Below are 14,947 nucleotides of genomic sequence, written 5' to 3' on the forward strand. Positions count from 1 at the left end.
AATTATGAAAATACCTGAAAAAGAAATGCAATTTCTCTTATTATTCCTAGGTGTTAATTTTGTATGCTTTTTGTTTCTGTTCTCATATTCATTGTGGCTCTTCTAAATCAACTTTTTTTTTACTTGTGATTTTATTTTTGCAAAATGCTTATTTACATTCTCAAGAACAAGATTATATTGAAAGTTAAAATTTTCTTGGCATTAAAGTCAATGACAAACATTCAGACGCCACTTCCTCCCACGTTGCACTGCATTGTTTAATTTCACTCTCTAGAGGTGTATAGGTCTTGTTCTTCTTCTAGACAGGCATTTCACACCTTTATCCCCCACAAACATACTGTCATCCTACACTTTCAGGATGGCAGATTTTTAAGCTTGTATAGTGCTGTTTCCTGAAATAAAGATTCCAAGATGTCTGGTGAAATCTTGGCATAAGTTCTTTAGCAGATGTTGCCATTGCTCTTGGAATACTTTGTGAAGACATGTATTTGAACAGAGATAAATGGGAAAATTAAGACATTATCTTTTGCTTTTGTTGCATTTCTCTCCATGGAACCTGCAGTCCTGAAGTGTAGAAAATGTTTTTTTGAATAACAGAATTTAGCATTGTGTTTTTGCATGGTTCAACTATAGCAATTGACATTTTTAGTCCTTCTGAATGACTCAGATTTTTCATACTGTACATCTATGGGTGCAAAAATATTTTGTTTGCTTGATAGTTTTGAAGAAACTGTAAAGCATACATCTGTACATATGAGTCAACAAAAATGTATATCTAAGCTGTTTAGTCTTATCATCCAATATTGTTTTTTTCCCTGTGTTTTGACTCACTATGTATGTGTATATATAGAGAGATATTGGGTTTTTTTTGCTTTATTTGCAGTCTGAAAAGGTGATGGCAAAACAGATGGAGTTTCTTTGCAACCAGGCTGGATTAGAGAGACGCCTTTCTGCAGGGTGTTACAGGCAAAACTCAGAGGAGCACAGCCCCAACGGCATGGCATTAGAAAATGCTGATGGACAAGGTAAAGTGGCTTCCGGGCATGGCATTGCTGCCAGCAAATGCATTTGATATTATGCAACTGCTGTCATTGTGCTGTGGTAGGTTAATAAAACAACACTGAGCACTGAATGGACAAAGACAAGATCTCTGCCCTGAAATGTTTACAGTGTAAATAATGCAGTCAGATGCAGAGGCAGATTCTGCTGTTACTCTAATGTATCTCTGGGCAAGCTGCTTTCCCTAAAGAGTGTGTGTGGGGAGGGAGGAATGTGAGGTGCACTCATTGAGGGTAGAACTTGGCTCTAGGATTATCCTAAGTTGTGAAAATACACCTGAATGTTGCATTCTTTGTGGAAATCCTAATGAAAGCTTATAGTGAATTTAGTACCCCTTCTTGTTTGCCTGTTTCTGCAGTCTAGGAATAAAACTTGAGGAGCTGGCTATGTACATTACTTAGAAGAAAGCAGATTATAATGATCATCTTCGTAGTTTATTATTCTTCAAAAAGCTTATGGCTCTGTGGTTATCTCTGAAATTTACCAACTGGCTATTCATTAGCCTGAATTAATTTTAGGAGTGTTTAGGTTGCTTGAGTGCTTTCTGTTTGGATTTCTCTTTTACTGTTGTGAATGTTATAAACAGATGCAAGAAATACAACCAGGGACATTTTTGGTTTCCTTTTTAAAGGCAAGTTCTGTTTAAGCAGGAAAGAAAAGCAGTAGAGAAAGAAGCTAAGGAAATAGATAAATGTAAGCGTTAATACACAGTATTTCATTTGTGCATGTTGGTCAAGCAATGCAGTGCACAAGTATACAAGAAGAATTAGGTGTGCAGATACAGCTCCTCTTGATTATGCAAGTTTCTTTATACCTTTATCCACTGTGGAGTAGGACTGTTTAGGATCTCTAAGAGCTTTTTGATCAGAATAAGAGATTTTTGTATGGCTGTCACTTGTAACAGTGCCTGTGGTCTGATAAGAAGAAAATAGTCTGCAAAACAGCACGCTCGCATAAGCCCTGTTTTGCTAGAAATCTTCTCTGAGCAGCTGGAATTCAGGAGGTGCTTTTGCAAATAGAGACTTAAAGAATCACCAATTCTGTTTAGATTTTTAATACTGCTTTACTTCTAATGCATCAATATTTCATTGTGAACAACTTCCAGGTGAGAGACCGTTGAATCTCCGAATGTCAAATCTGCCGAGTAGACAATTACAACACATTTCACTTGATGGAGAACAGCATGTTGGAAAGCCTCTGTGCAGTGACTTGATCCGACTTTACCCCAGTGGTGAGGCAAAGTCTCAGTCCTCGGGTTAGTGCTGTCCCTTGTAAATGAACCACAACTTCTAAGCAAGTTCAGATGGAACTGCATCATGTCTCTGAATGAAGAGCGTAGCTTATTCTGACATGCTTTACGCTTAACCTTTTAACAAAGGCTTTGGACAAAACTTGAGAGTAATGTTACTTGTAATCTGGAAACAGAGTGAACATGAGTTGGGATAAGCTTAGCAAATGCAGTTGCGAGGTTCTTGCAGATAAGCAAGTTCTGGCACATGTCTGTCGTCCTAGAACTATTAACCTGAACTACTTTCTTAAATACTTATTTTAGTGTAACTGTAATGCAGTGTGATTATACTGTGGTTTGACTCTGTATAAATCAATCAAATTATAAACAGGCTCTTTATAAAAAGGACTTTTAACTTGGTTTATAAAGACCTAGTACTGTTTCTCTACTTTGAACCAAATAATGCAGTGTTTTTTGGACTGGATTTTCCATTCACTGACTTCTGCTCACTGTTTGTCCTGTCATTTGCCTCTGCCAATGGGAGTAACTCATTCTAAGTTTGGCAGAAGATGTCAAGAATCAGTTTTGTGAAATCTGTATCAGTGGTTTCCATTTAACTGGTGCACTGAGACAAAGCTAAGAATTCTTGAGATGCTTACAACTTCAGCTTTAGAAATAATAAAAAAATCCCATCTGAGTTTTGAAAATAAGATGCAAAAGAGGTTATTTTGAAGACTAGGCAGAACCTTACGTGTTCTGGTTTGGTATATTGCAATCCTAGCTCAGCTTTTTTGCAGTTTGACTGTCCCAAACTCACTGATTATTCATCTGGTGAACTTTCTAGCTGGCAATGGTTTACAGATTCCCTTTCAAAATCCTAGCAAAGAGTGCATCTTTGCTAAGGCCTGCTCCCTGAGGGAACTGAAGTAAATCTGTCATCACTGTAACATAAGTGTGATTATAATCCATCTGGGTTAAAGCCCAGTAGGAGGAGGCAGAATTTGTTTCAACTGTTAGTATCTATATAGTTCATGGACCCTTTTCTTAAATTAAAACCAGAATATATTTTTTTCAAGCAGTATTTTCTTTAACATCTTTTCTTCTCTTTTTAACACAGAAGGCCTTGGTATTTTAAAGGATTTTCCTCACTCGGCTTTTAACAACACGGAAAGGAAGGTCATAAAAACAGAACCTGAAGACACAAGATAGTCATTCTGCTCTGGAAAATGGTATCATAATAAAGAATGAAACTTCAGAAGAGGAAAAAGAAAACCCAGCCTTAATAACCAGTGTTGCCTCATTCAAATAAGAGATTTCAATAGCCAAAGCCTAAGAACTGGTACAGTAGTCTGTGGAAACAGAAAAGCAAGAGACACTGCAAACTAAAACAGTAATACAGGTAGATAAAACATTCCTGTAAAAGTGGTTTTATAACGTGGAAAGATTCACAAATTAATATTGTGGATCTTCATTATTTAAGAATGTATTATGTATTTGTATAACTTATCAAAGTAAATCTAGATGTCGGGACGTGTATTGAGTCCAGTAGATGTGACTACAGTTCATTTTACTTGAAGTTTCAGTGTCTACTTTAAATGTACCTAGCGTAGATATGGTTGTTACACGTTTGAATTAAAAATCCTTGGAGAATTAGGAATGCAAACCGTGAGACGCAACAGCAGGTTTGCAGCAATATTTGTAGAAAACAGGAAAGTGCATAAAATATTTCATGATTTAAAATGTTATGTGGATATAGCATTTGATAGACCCTGATTCTGTATTATAGCGGACATACTTGACACTTACTGTCATTACATCTCTTTTAATGGTTTCAGCAGCCTTTGTGTAACACACTTGTAGTATACTACCTATCTACAGTTCAGGATTGTAGGAAAAGCTGAGTAGAGTATGGAAGAGTCCATGTTATCAGCTCCAATTTCATTGTGGAAGATTGTTGTTTGAGATACTGTATAATTAATAAAGTATTATCTGGTAGGAAACCCAAGAGACAAGGTAGCATGGACAGGGCTGCAAAAATTGTGATTCAGATCATTATAACTTTTTGGACTTCTCTGTGGATCTTTAAACAGATAAAATGCATCCTAGGTGTGGCAGAGATCAGATGTGATGCAGGATTTATGCATCAGTGTAAAAGGTTGCACTTGATATTCAGAAACCATAAAATCTTTTGGAGGAGAGAGATGAGGGGTTGTATCTTCAGTATGTGACCCCTTATTAAGTGCTGTCCAGCCCACATGATTCTATGAATATATTGTATACTGCATACAGTATGCCAATACATTTCTTTGTGTTTAATTAACATCTGTATTCATTATTTATTTGACAGTTTTTATTTTTTGTACATTTTCACTTTTGCAGATGTCATTTTGTCAAAAGAAAAATAATTGGCGTATAACTTTGGAATTTACCATAGTGTGTTCACATGCATCCATTTTTCTCTGTGTAGTTCCCACAATAAGAGTTGCTTTCCTGCAGTCAAAGTAGTTACATGCATTTAGTTTCTGAGTACAATTTTTGCTGCAGTGCTTTCTGGAGGGGTGAGGGAGGGCCGAAGAAAGTAAGTTACCATGCAGTGGATGAACGTCCCCGTTCAGGTGCGCACTTCGTGTCTGCAGTTTGCTCTGCGTCATAGGTATGTATTAAAGATTCAGTCACAGTGTATGTCGTACTGAAACGATCAGCAAATTGTGAGCTGAAATGTCTACACTGCAGTCTCTTATCACTGTAAACGTATCTAATTATTTTATCACTTTTGATTTGTGGAACAAAGCTTTATAGTAGAAACACCAGTAAACAACTTTTTATACTATTAAAATGTTTGTTTTTTAAAAAAGTTTCTTGAACTGTATGGTACTGTTTCACTTACTGAAGTATCTTACTTTAAGCAATGGAGTTTGCAGCTTTGCTGTTAGAAATAAGAGATTGAATGTGTAGTTTTATTTCCTCTTTCCTGTTGTACGAGCTAGTAATATGGATAAGATATTTCTTCAGTCTGTAATGTTAGCCAGTGCACTGGTTAGTATCTGAGTAGTTTTTGCAAGACGTGTATGGAACTTGTTAAAGGACAGCTTAAGCTTTGAACTGTACAGATTGAGTAATAGAATGTGTCAGTCAAGAAGATTTTAAAGATGCAGGATTTTTTTTTTCCAACATCTGATATGATCAAAAGTTGTGCATGGACCACAGAAGCAGCTCTCAAGCACACTGGTCTTTTCAGTTGTAGTGAGAGGAAGGAAGAAGAACTTACTAAGCAGCACGCTGTTTCACTTGAGTCCAGAATTTATTTTGTAAACACTAATGTATTAAATTTGCTATAAATTAAAGTATATAACAGCTATATTTTTGAGTTGTAAATACAGTACTTTGTGTCACAACTGGTTGGTTATCTCTAGAATGATATTTCAGTTTATAGTCCAACAGGCCATTTCAGTGTCAATAAGCCAGAAGCAAAAATTTTTTTTTTTTAACTGGTTTGTAGCTGTATGATATTTTTAACCCAGGGAGAGGAGGGAGGTTAATACATTCCAAGATTGCATGTATGATTGGTGATAGCAAATATTTCAATGCTTGGTCTTTCCAAGACAAAGATTTTGGACTGCAGCGTGGCTCAAGGGAGTGATGGTAGTCTCCAGAGCCACAGGTGAAGGTTTACCCTCCTCTGTTCATTGAAGGGCTGCTAGATTCAGGATACTCTGGCTCCAAGGACAGCCCTGCAAATGATGCTTGTTCTTACTCACATGTTTATATTGTTGCTTACAAAATAAAACTCACCATGAGAACTCTTTAGTTTCCCCAGGGTTTTTTCTTCTTCTTCTTGTTTTTTAAACGGTTTTTGTTGTTGTTGTTTAGGAATGTGTTAATTTTCTTGAGGTAGGGGAGGAGGGAATAGCTTGAAATGCAAGTGTGGCTGGCAGAAGCCTTTTCCTGGTCTTGTGGTTGAATTCTGCTTTATGGGTGGCCTTGTTACCTGCAGAGCCTGCAGGCGTTTAGTGGGCCAAGGCAAATAGGGAGAAAATAAAACAGAGGAAGGGCCAGCAGCATGGCAGTTTTGTTTAATGCCATCTCCTCCTTCGCTCTTGCTCTTGTATGCACTTACATTTGCACAAGACCACTTCGCTCAGGGGTGACAGCAGGCTGCGGAGATTTCTTTGGGCATTCAGGAGGCAAAACGTCTCGCTGCTCGGCCCTGTGGCTGCCTTCAGCCGTTGCCAGGTGATCCACCATGTTTCGATCTGCTTTCTAAAAGACAGCCCATTTCTGGTTGGGATCAAGCAATAAAGTATAGTTGGAGGCAGAATCCATACGGGGGACTGTATGAAAAGAGGAACAAAGAGGCTAAAAATTTCAAAAAAAAGGAAAAAGCCTGCAAACTGCTGAGGTAGCTTAGAAGTCAGGTGTGATCCTAAGTAGAGAGGGAAATCCGCTCAGTCTGGTGGGTTCAGAGTAAACCCTACTGTCTTCTCTCAGTCCAGCTCGGAGAAGATTAAGTGTAGGAAACCTGAACAAATGACGTAATGTTTGCTGTTTTTTCTCTGCTCTTCCAGTATTAGTTTTGGCCTCGTCGGGGAAGGGAAAAGGGAGCGGGAAGGAAGGAGCTGAGCACTATTGTCTTGAGCGTGGAAGGATGAGACAGAATTTGGTGTGAGTTCGTTATTGACGGTATACAAATGCAATCGGAAAACTCAAAATCTATTGCTTACTCTGGGCAGAGAAGAGACAGAAGAAAAGACGTAGTGTTGGGCTAGTACAGTCCTGCTGGCGCCCGCAGGCCTGTGCCGGGTCCTGGTTATTATCCCCCAAAGAAATGTGCCCTTAAGCAAGGGCTGGAAGTGAGGCTGTGTACGTGCTGTATCGTCCCGGCAGGCGTTTAACCGTGACCCGTTGCGGAAAGGTTACTGCTTACAAGTGTCTCATCGAAGTACTGTGAAGATTAATACTATAAGGCCCTCGATTGGAAAGCATTAGTAGATTAAAGCCTATTACAGAACGGTTGTTAGTGTTAAATTTCAGGACGTAACCGTTCTTCATGCAGCCAGAGAGCTCATTGGCATGTAAACTTGGTTTGCTGGCTGTTCACCTGAAGCTCTTGCGTCTTTCTCTAAACAAGCAGTTTATGTGAGGGTTTGAGGGAAAAGCATCCAGTCGTGGCACTGGCTTTATTCACGACAAGGCTGCAGAACTCATTTCCTCTAAGGCCTCCTTTTCTTTTTTGAAATAACGAAAGCTTGTACGCAGCACGTTGGCTTCAGACATGGTGATGAAAAGTCTTCCAGCGGCCTGTAGTTAAAGCACAAACGTTAGTGCAGTGTTTTGGATTTAGCAAGTACTTTGGCTTCAATCTGATTCTTTCAGTTCACTGTGTGTAATGTTGGACGGCTGCACGGAGCTCACTGCTGCAGAGGGGTGAGATGAACGTACCGTGCTGAGGCTGCGAGAAGCTGGTCTTCTCTTGCGTGTGGAGTAATTTTTTCAGTTGACGGCTAGGTCAGACCTGAAAAATGCCACTGTAATTCATAAGTATTTTTTTTCTTAGCTGTTCTCGTAGCCTTTTAGTGTACATAACCGCCTCTGCACACGTGCAGATAGGTGTTACCAGTGCGACGCGCGTGCAGTGGAATTGCTGGAACACGACGCTCTGGGATCGTCTGCAAAGAAGGCTGAAGCTGCGCAGGGGCGGGCGGGAGGCGGAGGACCCCGCGGCCGGCAGGGCCGCGCTGGGGCGGCCCAGCGCTGGGGCGGGCTCGGCTGCGGTTCGGAGCGCGCCCGGCTCCAGAGCCGCCCTGCCGGCTGCCCGAGGTGAGCCTCCGCGCGGGCGGGAGGGCGTCGCGCCCTCCGCGGCGTCAAGCTGGGACGCGGCCGGATCGCGCCGGGGAGCTCGCCGGGCGTCTCCGTGAGCACGAAAACGAGGAGAAGTAACGTTAGGATCTTTTCTGCCGTGCAGAAGGGTTGAAAAGATGTTATGCTGCAGTGATTCAGTGGGGAAAGGATAAATCCCTCACATACACCTACGCGCCACCACGAGAAAGAAGTCTGTGGGCAGAGAAGGAGCAGAACATGAAAAACGCATTTCCGTGAGCTGCTCGGGAGGGGCCCAGCGGGAAGGACGGCTCTCGGGAGCGCTCCGGCCGGCCGCCCGGCCCAGCGGCCACGGGAGGTGGGGGTGAGCGGTGCGGTGAGACCTTTGGGAGGCCCTGGCGCGGGCGGCTGCCTCGTCCTTGCGCCGCGCCGTGCCCCGCACGGCAGGCTGCTTGCCCAAAGCGCCGACGGCCCCGTCCGCGGCGCTGCTCCCTCGTCGCTGCCGGGGTGAGGCCGCCTTGCGCAGGCCGTCCTGCTCTCCCCGGAGCCGCGGTGCGAGACGCTGAAGGGTTCGAGCAATGCTTTTGCCTGCTTCACAAAATACTCCGAGGTCTTTAAAATGTGTTTTGTTTGCAGAGTGCACCATCTGCTATGGTATCTCATGGAGTACATACTGTACAGAGCTTAGCACACGTGTATTCCCACATCAGCCTTCGAGGAGACATTGCAACAAAAATGGTAGCTATTAATTTGGGTAGACTTTAACTTAAATTGCAGCAGTTCCTATTTAATTGTTTGCTTTCTTAAATATCTTAAACTGCTGATTAGTAAATCTAAATTCCTACTATAATCTCTAGAATGTGTGCGTGTGCAGCTAATTTCTTACCACCCTGGGGATTCGAGACAGCTTCCTTTTCAGAGCTATTTTGAAATTATTTAATCACCTTGGAAAATCCAGTGTTGCCAAAAATCTTTTGTTTTCTTATTATTCAGTTGCAAATTAATGGTACAAAATATAGCACTAGTGGGTTGTAAAACGGCGCACAAGTCTCCATTGAAATCCAGTGCCAAAATAAGAAGAAAACCATTTAACTCTTTAGACAGTGACATGAATGCAAATGAGTATTTCCATCACAAGATGGAGCAGAAATTTCTGAGCTTTACGCATAGCCTAGTAACCCGACGAATTCGCTGTAAATCATCGGTGACACACCGAATTAGAACGCGAACATTTTGAAACCCTGCAGTGACTCATCTCTACGCCATTAAAAGTTTGCACTTGATAAATTTGCGCTCGCCTGCGTAAGAGGTGCCGTGCCGAGCGCCCACGGGCTGCCAGGGGAGCTCGCCCTGCCGGCGCGGGCGCGAGCCTCGGCCACCCCTCCGCGAAGGGGCGCGCGCGGCGGCGGCCCGCGGCCGCGCAGCTGCTCCCGTCGCCCCCTTCGCGGACCCTCCCTGCCCGCGGCGTCGGAGGGAGCGGTGCAGCGCCCGGGACGGCGTCAACGGTGAGCTGCCACGTGGGTTTGTTTGTTTTTTTTTTTTTTTTTATTTATTTTTTTTTATTAAGCGTTTGGCCGTTCTTACAGAGCTGCTGCAGAAAGGAGAAAAGCTTTAAAACTTGATAGGATTTAAACATTGTAAAAGGGGACAGGGAGGCTTCGTGTTTTCGTGCCAGCGAAGACAGTAATGGTGCTCCAGTCTCGTTCGTGGCATAGCTATCTGCGGCTGAGCTTTCTCAGCGTCCCCTGAAAAACTCATTTTTGTAGTTGCTGCCTTTCATGTTCTTGAACAACCTAGCCAAAAAGCTAAAAAATAATTCTGTTGGCTGGTAGAGCCTGATTTTTATCTAAATTTGGTTGGGGCGGCATGCAAGGTGGCCGTTTTAAAGCAAGCCTCAGTCGCAGGAGGTCTGTGATACAACTGTGTGTTAGCAAATTGAACTAGAAAAAATACGAGCTAGAGAAGTGTTTTTGCTGGCGCTTGGGCCAGGCCAGGTGCCTTGCTGGCTTCCCGCTTCGCTGCGCGCGGCAGCCGCCGGCTTGGCGTCACCCAGAGCGCCGGAGCAGGCTGCCACAGGGGTTGTGGAGTCTCCTTCTCTGGAGATACTCAAGGCCGGCTGGACGCAACCCTGTCCAACATGCTGTAGGTGACCTTGCTGAGCAGGGGGCTGGACGAGGTGATCTCCAGAGGTCCCTTCCAGCCTCAGCCACCGTGTGGCTCTAGGAGGTGACCAGCAAGGTGCCAGGAAGGGTGGCGGGGCCGGCACCGGCGTTGCCCGGGGTGGAGCGCGGCCGTGCGGGTGCCCCGGTCCGGGCTCGCCCCGTCCTCGTCCTTCTTCTTGTTGTCTTAATTTCTATTCATAATTATTCAGATTTTCCTTCAGCTTCAGGATGGACAAAAAGGGCCAGGAGGAGGTTTCCCGAAAAAGGAGCCACCCCCCTCTAGCAAGAGGGTGTCGTTTTAAAAGCGATGTTCTAGCTGTTTGCTTTGCTCTGCAGTCTGAGTTTAGTCGACTCCGGGGGAGCGTCTGTCTTCCTGGAAGACAAGCTTCCATCGGGCAAATCCGGAACCGAAGCCCTCCCGAAAAGCCTTCAGAGGGAGGAGCTGGAGGAGCTCTGGCTGTTGTGCGTGGAGGGGGCGAGGGGGGAAAGCAAAAGGCAGCCGCGCCGCTGCGCGGAGGGCGGCGGTGGTCGCCGGGTTCGCGCGTGGGACGGGGAAGCGGCAGCTTTTCCCGGCTGCGTCAGGCGCTTGCTATGTGGCACCACCTACGCCTTTGCCCACGCCATCTCCTCACCCTCCTCGCCGCTCTTCCCCGCCTGACACCGTGCTGCCGCCGCGCTTCCTCGCGCCCGGCGCTCGCCGCCCCCGGCTCCCCGCGCGGCTCCTCCGGACCCGCTTTGCCGCTGCCCTGCCTCGGCTGCTGCGCTTTGCGCCCGGTGAAAGCGCCGATTCTTCAGAGCGAAGCTTGTTTTGACTGATGAACGTGCAACAGATTTAAAGGCAAGAGCGTAGGTTATCTCTCTTTAGAGCTTCTTGAGGAAACTGAAAGACGCATTCAAAATATTGCAGTTTCTCTAAATCTGCATTTTTCCATCGAGCTCTGCTAGTTCAGAAGGGTCTCGGCAAATGCTCGTAATAAGGCATCCCCAAGCGAACGAGGCTTTAGCAGGAGTCCGCTGAAGATGACGGCTGGGAAAGGCTGCAAGTGGTAGAGGTACAGAGCTCTGTGAGATTTCAAAAAGGAAAAGAGTTTCAAAATTCTGAATTAGAAAAAACACTTCTCACAAAAATTGAATTTTGGAAACTTTGTTTTAGAATTTTGAGGAAAAATTGCAGAATTTGTTGAGTGTGTAGGGATTCTTTTTTTTGCCACGACGGTATTTCGTGCAGGACATGTCACGTGAAAGCGGCACGTTACGTACCCCTCGATTCCTGGCGCGTTGTAAGGTGGCAAAAGAGCTGGAGCAGTTTTGGGTTTTTATTTTTTAATGGAGAGCAGCCGGCGCTTGATACCGATTAAACTCTGTTTCCTCGCAGAGAAAGCGCCTGCCGCTGGCGTTGCGCGGCGAGGGTTCGACGGCTTCCTTAGGGCGCGAGCGGGAGCCGCGTTGGTCCGGACGCGGAGCCTGGGCCGGGAGGGCCTGGCGGCGGGCAGGGGGCCGGCACGCAGGAGCCCGAGCCCCCGAGCGCACCGGCTTTCTGACCTCCAGCATCTCGGCCAGGATGCTGCAGGAGCCAGGAGGACGGCTCTCTGTGCCCACCTTTGGAGGCCTCGGTGAGCCCGGCCAAGCCCATGTGCTCGACGTAGCTCTGAGGACAACCTGCAGGTGTGGTCCTTGGTGCCACAAAGGCTGCAAATCCGTGATTTGCAAGGACGGTGTATTCTTTCGCTGGCTGTTTAAGAAGAATATCGTTCAACAAACAGTAGTTGAATGCATTTACGTCAAGTTAAATCATTCCTTTTAGAGGTTTAGTTGTCAGGTATTCATTAGAGCGTGTTTCACATCAAAACGATAGTCACTAATACAGTGAAAACATCTTTTATAGCTTTCAGGATTTTTATGCTGTGTTACATAAATGCCAGATCTCCACTGGTACAGAAAGTTCTTCCCGGACCTACATAGTTGGCATGAGACAGTTTTCACCTGCTTTGAAGAGACGGGTGCTATACACCAGTGCCGCGTGTGGTAGGAACGAGGCTGTTGTTGAAAGTCTTCTGGGTAAATGGGACGTGATGGCCTGTATCTGCAAATTCAGTGCAGCGTGCTGACACTTGCTACAAACTGTTTTCAACCCTGAAAATACCAAAACTGGAGTTCACCTTTTCTTGTCTCCATAAAGTGAAAATTATCATTCTAACTAATCTAACTGATCCCCACACCCTAAGTAACACAGCTAAAAAATAGTTCTGTTCCTAGGCCTAGGAAGTCAAAGGTGAGTAGCAATCTGGATACTTAAAATTTGGGTTGCCTGGGCACTTCTGAGAACCTGACTGATGTAGAGGGCCACTCGATCTCCATCAGGTAGGAGCTAGTCCTTTTTCCCAGACCCCCAGCCCGGAGAAACCCGCTGTCACCGGGCGCAGCCTGAAAGCGTGGTTTGCTGGAGGGAGTCGCCACGGTGGAAGCGGCAGCACCGGGAAGCTCGCAGCAGTGGTGGCAGCAGCACGCTCCGTTCCCTCTGGAAATCAGGCAGGAGCCTGAACATGGAGCGAGGCATGAGTCTGATGGTATTTTGTGTTTATTGGAAAAAGAGACATTATTCCCGTTTCTCTGCTGGCTGCTCTTTTATACGTATTGCAGGAATGTACTCGTAATCCTAGTTATAAACCACAGGAAGGTGTTGCAGTGTTAGCCAAGGTGGTCCTTTGGGCTAGTTTCATTGGGTGCGTACCCCTTTTTTAACTGAGAAAAGCTATGATGTATGAAAAGGAGAGATTGCATCATTTAAGATGAAAAATGAGTTGTGTGTGTGTGTGTAACAAAACTGGTCCACAGGCACAGCCTGCTGGCTTTGGGGGATAGTGCACACGGAATTTCTTCAGTGCAAACGCAAAACTTTCCACAGTGTTCTCCTGCCCTTTTATAAGTTATGTTCATTTGTTTCCACAGTATATATCTCTTCCTTTTTTTTTCACTTCTGAAAACAGAGGAAGTGATCTAGGGGTTGCTGAGGTGGGATTTGCAAAAGCCAGGGAATTACCTGAGCAGTGGGACTTCTGCAGCAGGTGCCAGTGCTTTTGAAAATCTGTTGACCAGATCTATATAAGAATGACTTTACAGTGACCATAGGTGAAGTGGCTAAGATTTAAAGTAGGTCGTATCTGAGGCGTCTCTGTGCCCTACAGAACGAAGCAACGCTCCAGGCTTAACTGTTCTCAGAATTTTCCATGCAAAGAAAATTACCAGAATAGCTACAGTAAAAAAAAAAAAAAAAAAAAAAGAAAAAAGGAGAAGAAGAAAAAGAAAAAAAAACTTTGACTTATTCTGGGATTCCTCCCAGATGCCCCATGTGATGACTGCCTCCATATGATTTTCTACAAAAAGAAAAAAAAAAAGGCATTTTCTTCCAGAACAGTGGAAACAAGGTCCATTTTATTGCTCTAATAAAATGTCTGTATTAGGAGCGAATCCAAGGTTGTTGCTGCAGTCAGGTGCCATATGTGGACAAGCTGCTGTCAGCAGCATGACGGAGATGTTGGGGAACTGTAAGTGTAATCCAAGTGTCTGGGCTTCGAAGAGCAAATACTAAGGCTCATATTTTGAAGGCCATAAGCAGTTACTAGCCATCCCATCTGAAACCTCTCATGCAGACCTAACTTTGAGAAATGTTCACGTTTGGAAAGGGGCTGCTGGAAAGGGCAGGGTCGGCCGGCGGCGCACGGAGCTGTCGGTGAAGCCCCGCGCTTCGCCTGGGAGGCGAGCTGCGTTTCCCCTTCACCGCTGCGCGTCTCTGCTTCCAGCGCTGAGGACCCTTGGTGGCCTCCAGGCTTTCCTGGCTCCTCGGAGGACGAGAGCCTGCAGCAAAATACGCTGCCCAATTCGCTCTCTTTTGGAAAAGAGCTCAACGCCTCTAAGGGAAAAATTGCCGTTAAGTCGATGACTCACCTTGCATTCACCCTCTTCCCCCATGCCGTGACCATAGCAGCCCTTCCGGCTGCTGAAAGTGGCTTTGGACGCTACGACCTGGGGGCTGCGAAGCCTCTGTCCCCTTCGCGTGCGTAACCCATTTCTATCCCATAAGGAGGCTTCTGCTTGCGCGAACAAACCTCTCCGGTACGCGCTCTCGGAGGTAAAGCGGGACAGTTCTGCGCGCCGCGGTGTGGGGAGGCCGGGGCTCGCTGCCGCCCCAGCTGCAGTATCAGCTTGTCCTGCAGGCTGTGCCTGCGGACAGCTTTTCTTCCCGGACGCGCCGAGGCCTGCAGCTGGCGCCTGAAAAATGACTTCTCTCAGGTTGCATCAGGGAAATTAATATCGCCCTCAAACTCGTATAAACCTGTAACGAGCTGATAACAGACGATGGTAAAATAGCCCCAGTAAAATAACCAGCAAGTACAATAATATCCCTAATAATCCATGCGAACATATGTTTGCGTGTATTTTGCAATATTTCATGCAATGCCAATAGTGTGCTATGGACTTCAAGGACCTGGGAGACAGATCTCTGCCCGGCAGCACCTGCGTGCAGGGGCAGGGCAGCAATCGAAGCACATAATATTATTGCTCAAACATAAAAACCGTATTATCGATTGCGTCATTAACGTTGGCGAGGGCTGGCAGGCTTTCTGCGCCTGGGGTTTCTGTTTCTTGGTTCGCTTTTCATGCCAAAAGCTCCTTGCAGTGA

The 14,947-nt window shown here is 45.3% G+C and overlaps 1 protein-coding gene across 5 annotated transcripts in view; it reads left to right on the forward strand.

Moving 5' to 3' along the window:
- NAB1 (NGFI-A binding protein 1) overlaps positions 1 to 6,090 on the forward strand; it is a 59,566-nt gene extending 53,476 nt beyond the window's left edge. For 4 of the 5 annotated variants that reach the window (XM_062578696.1, XM_062578695.1, XM_062578694.1 and 1 more), the window contains 3 exons: positions 884 to 1,025; positions 2,165 to 2,314; positions 3,405 to 6,090. In XM_062578696.1, the coding sequence (XP_062434680.1) occupies positions 884 to 1,025; positions 2,165 to 2,314; positions 3,405 to 3,496 (384 nt within the window). In that variant the 3' untranslated portion in view covers positions 3,497 to 6,090. The remainder of the gene's footprint in view (positions 1 to 883; positions 1,026 to 2,164; positions 2,315 to 3,404) is intronic. The other variant, XM_062578698.1, reaches the window with a different exon arrangement.
- The last annotated feature ends 8,857 nt before the right edge of the window (positions 6,091 to 14,947 follow it).

The sequence above is a fragment of the Rhea pennata genome, chromosome 6, assembly GCF_028389875.1.
Source record: "Rhea pennata isolate bPtePen1 chromosome 6, bPtePen1.pri, whole genome shotgun sequence".
Taxonomy (NCBI): domain Eukaryota; kingdom Metazoa; phylum Chordata; class Aves; order Rheiformes; family Rheidae; genus Rhea; species Rhea pennata.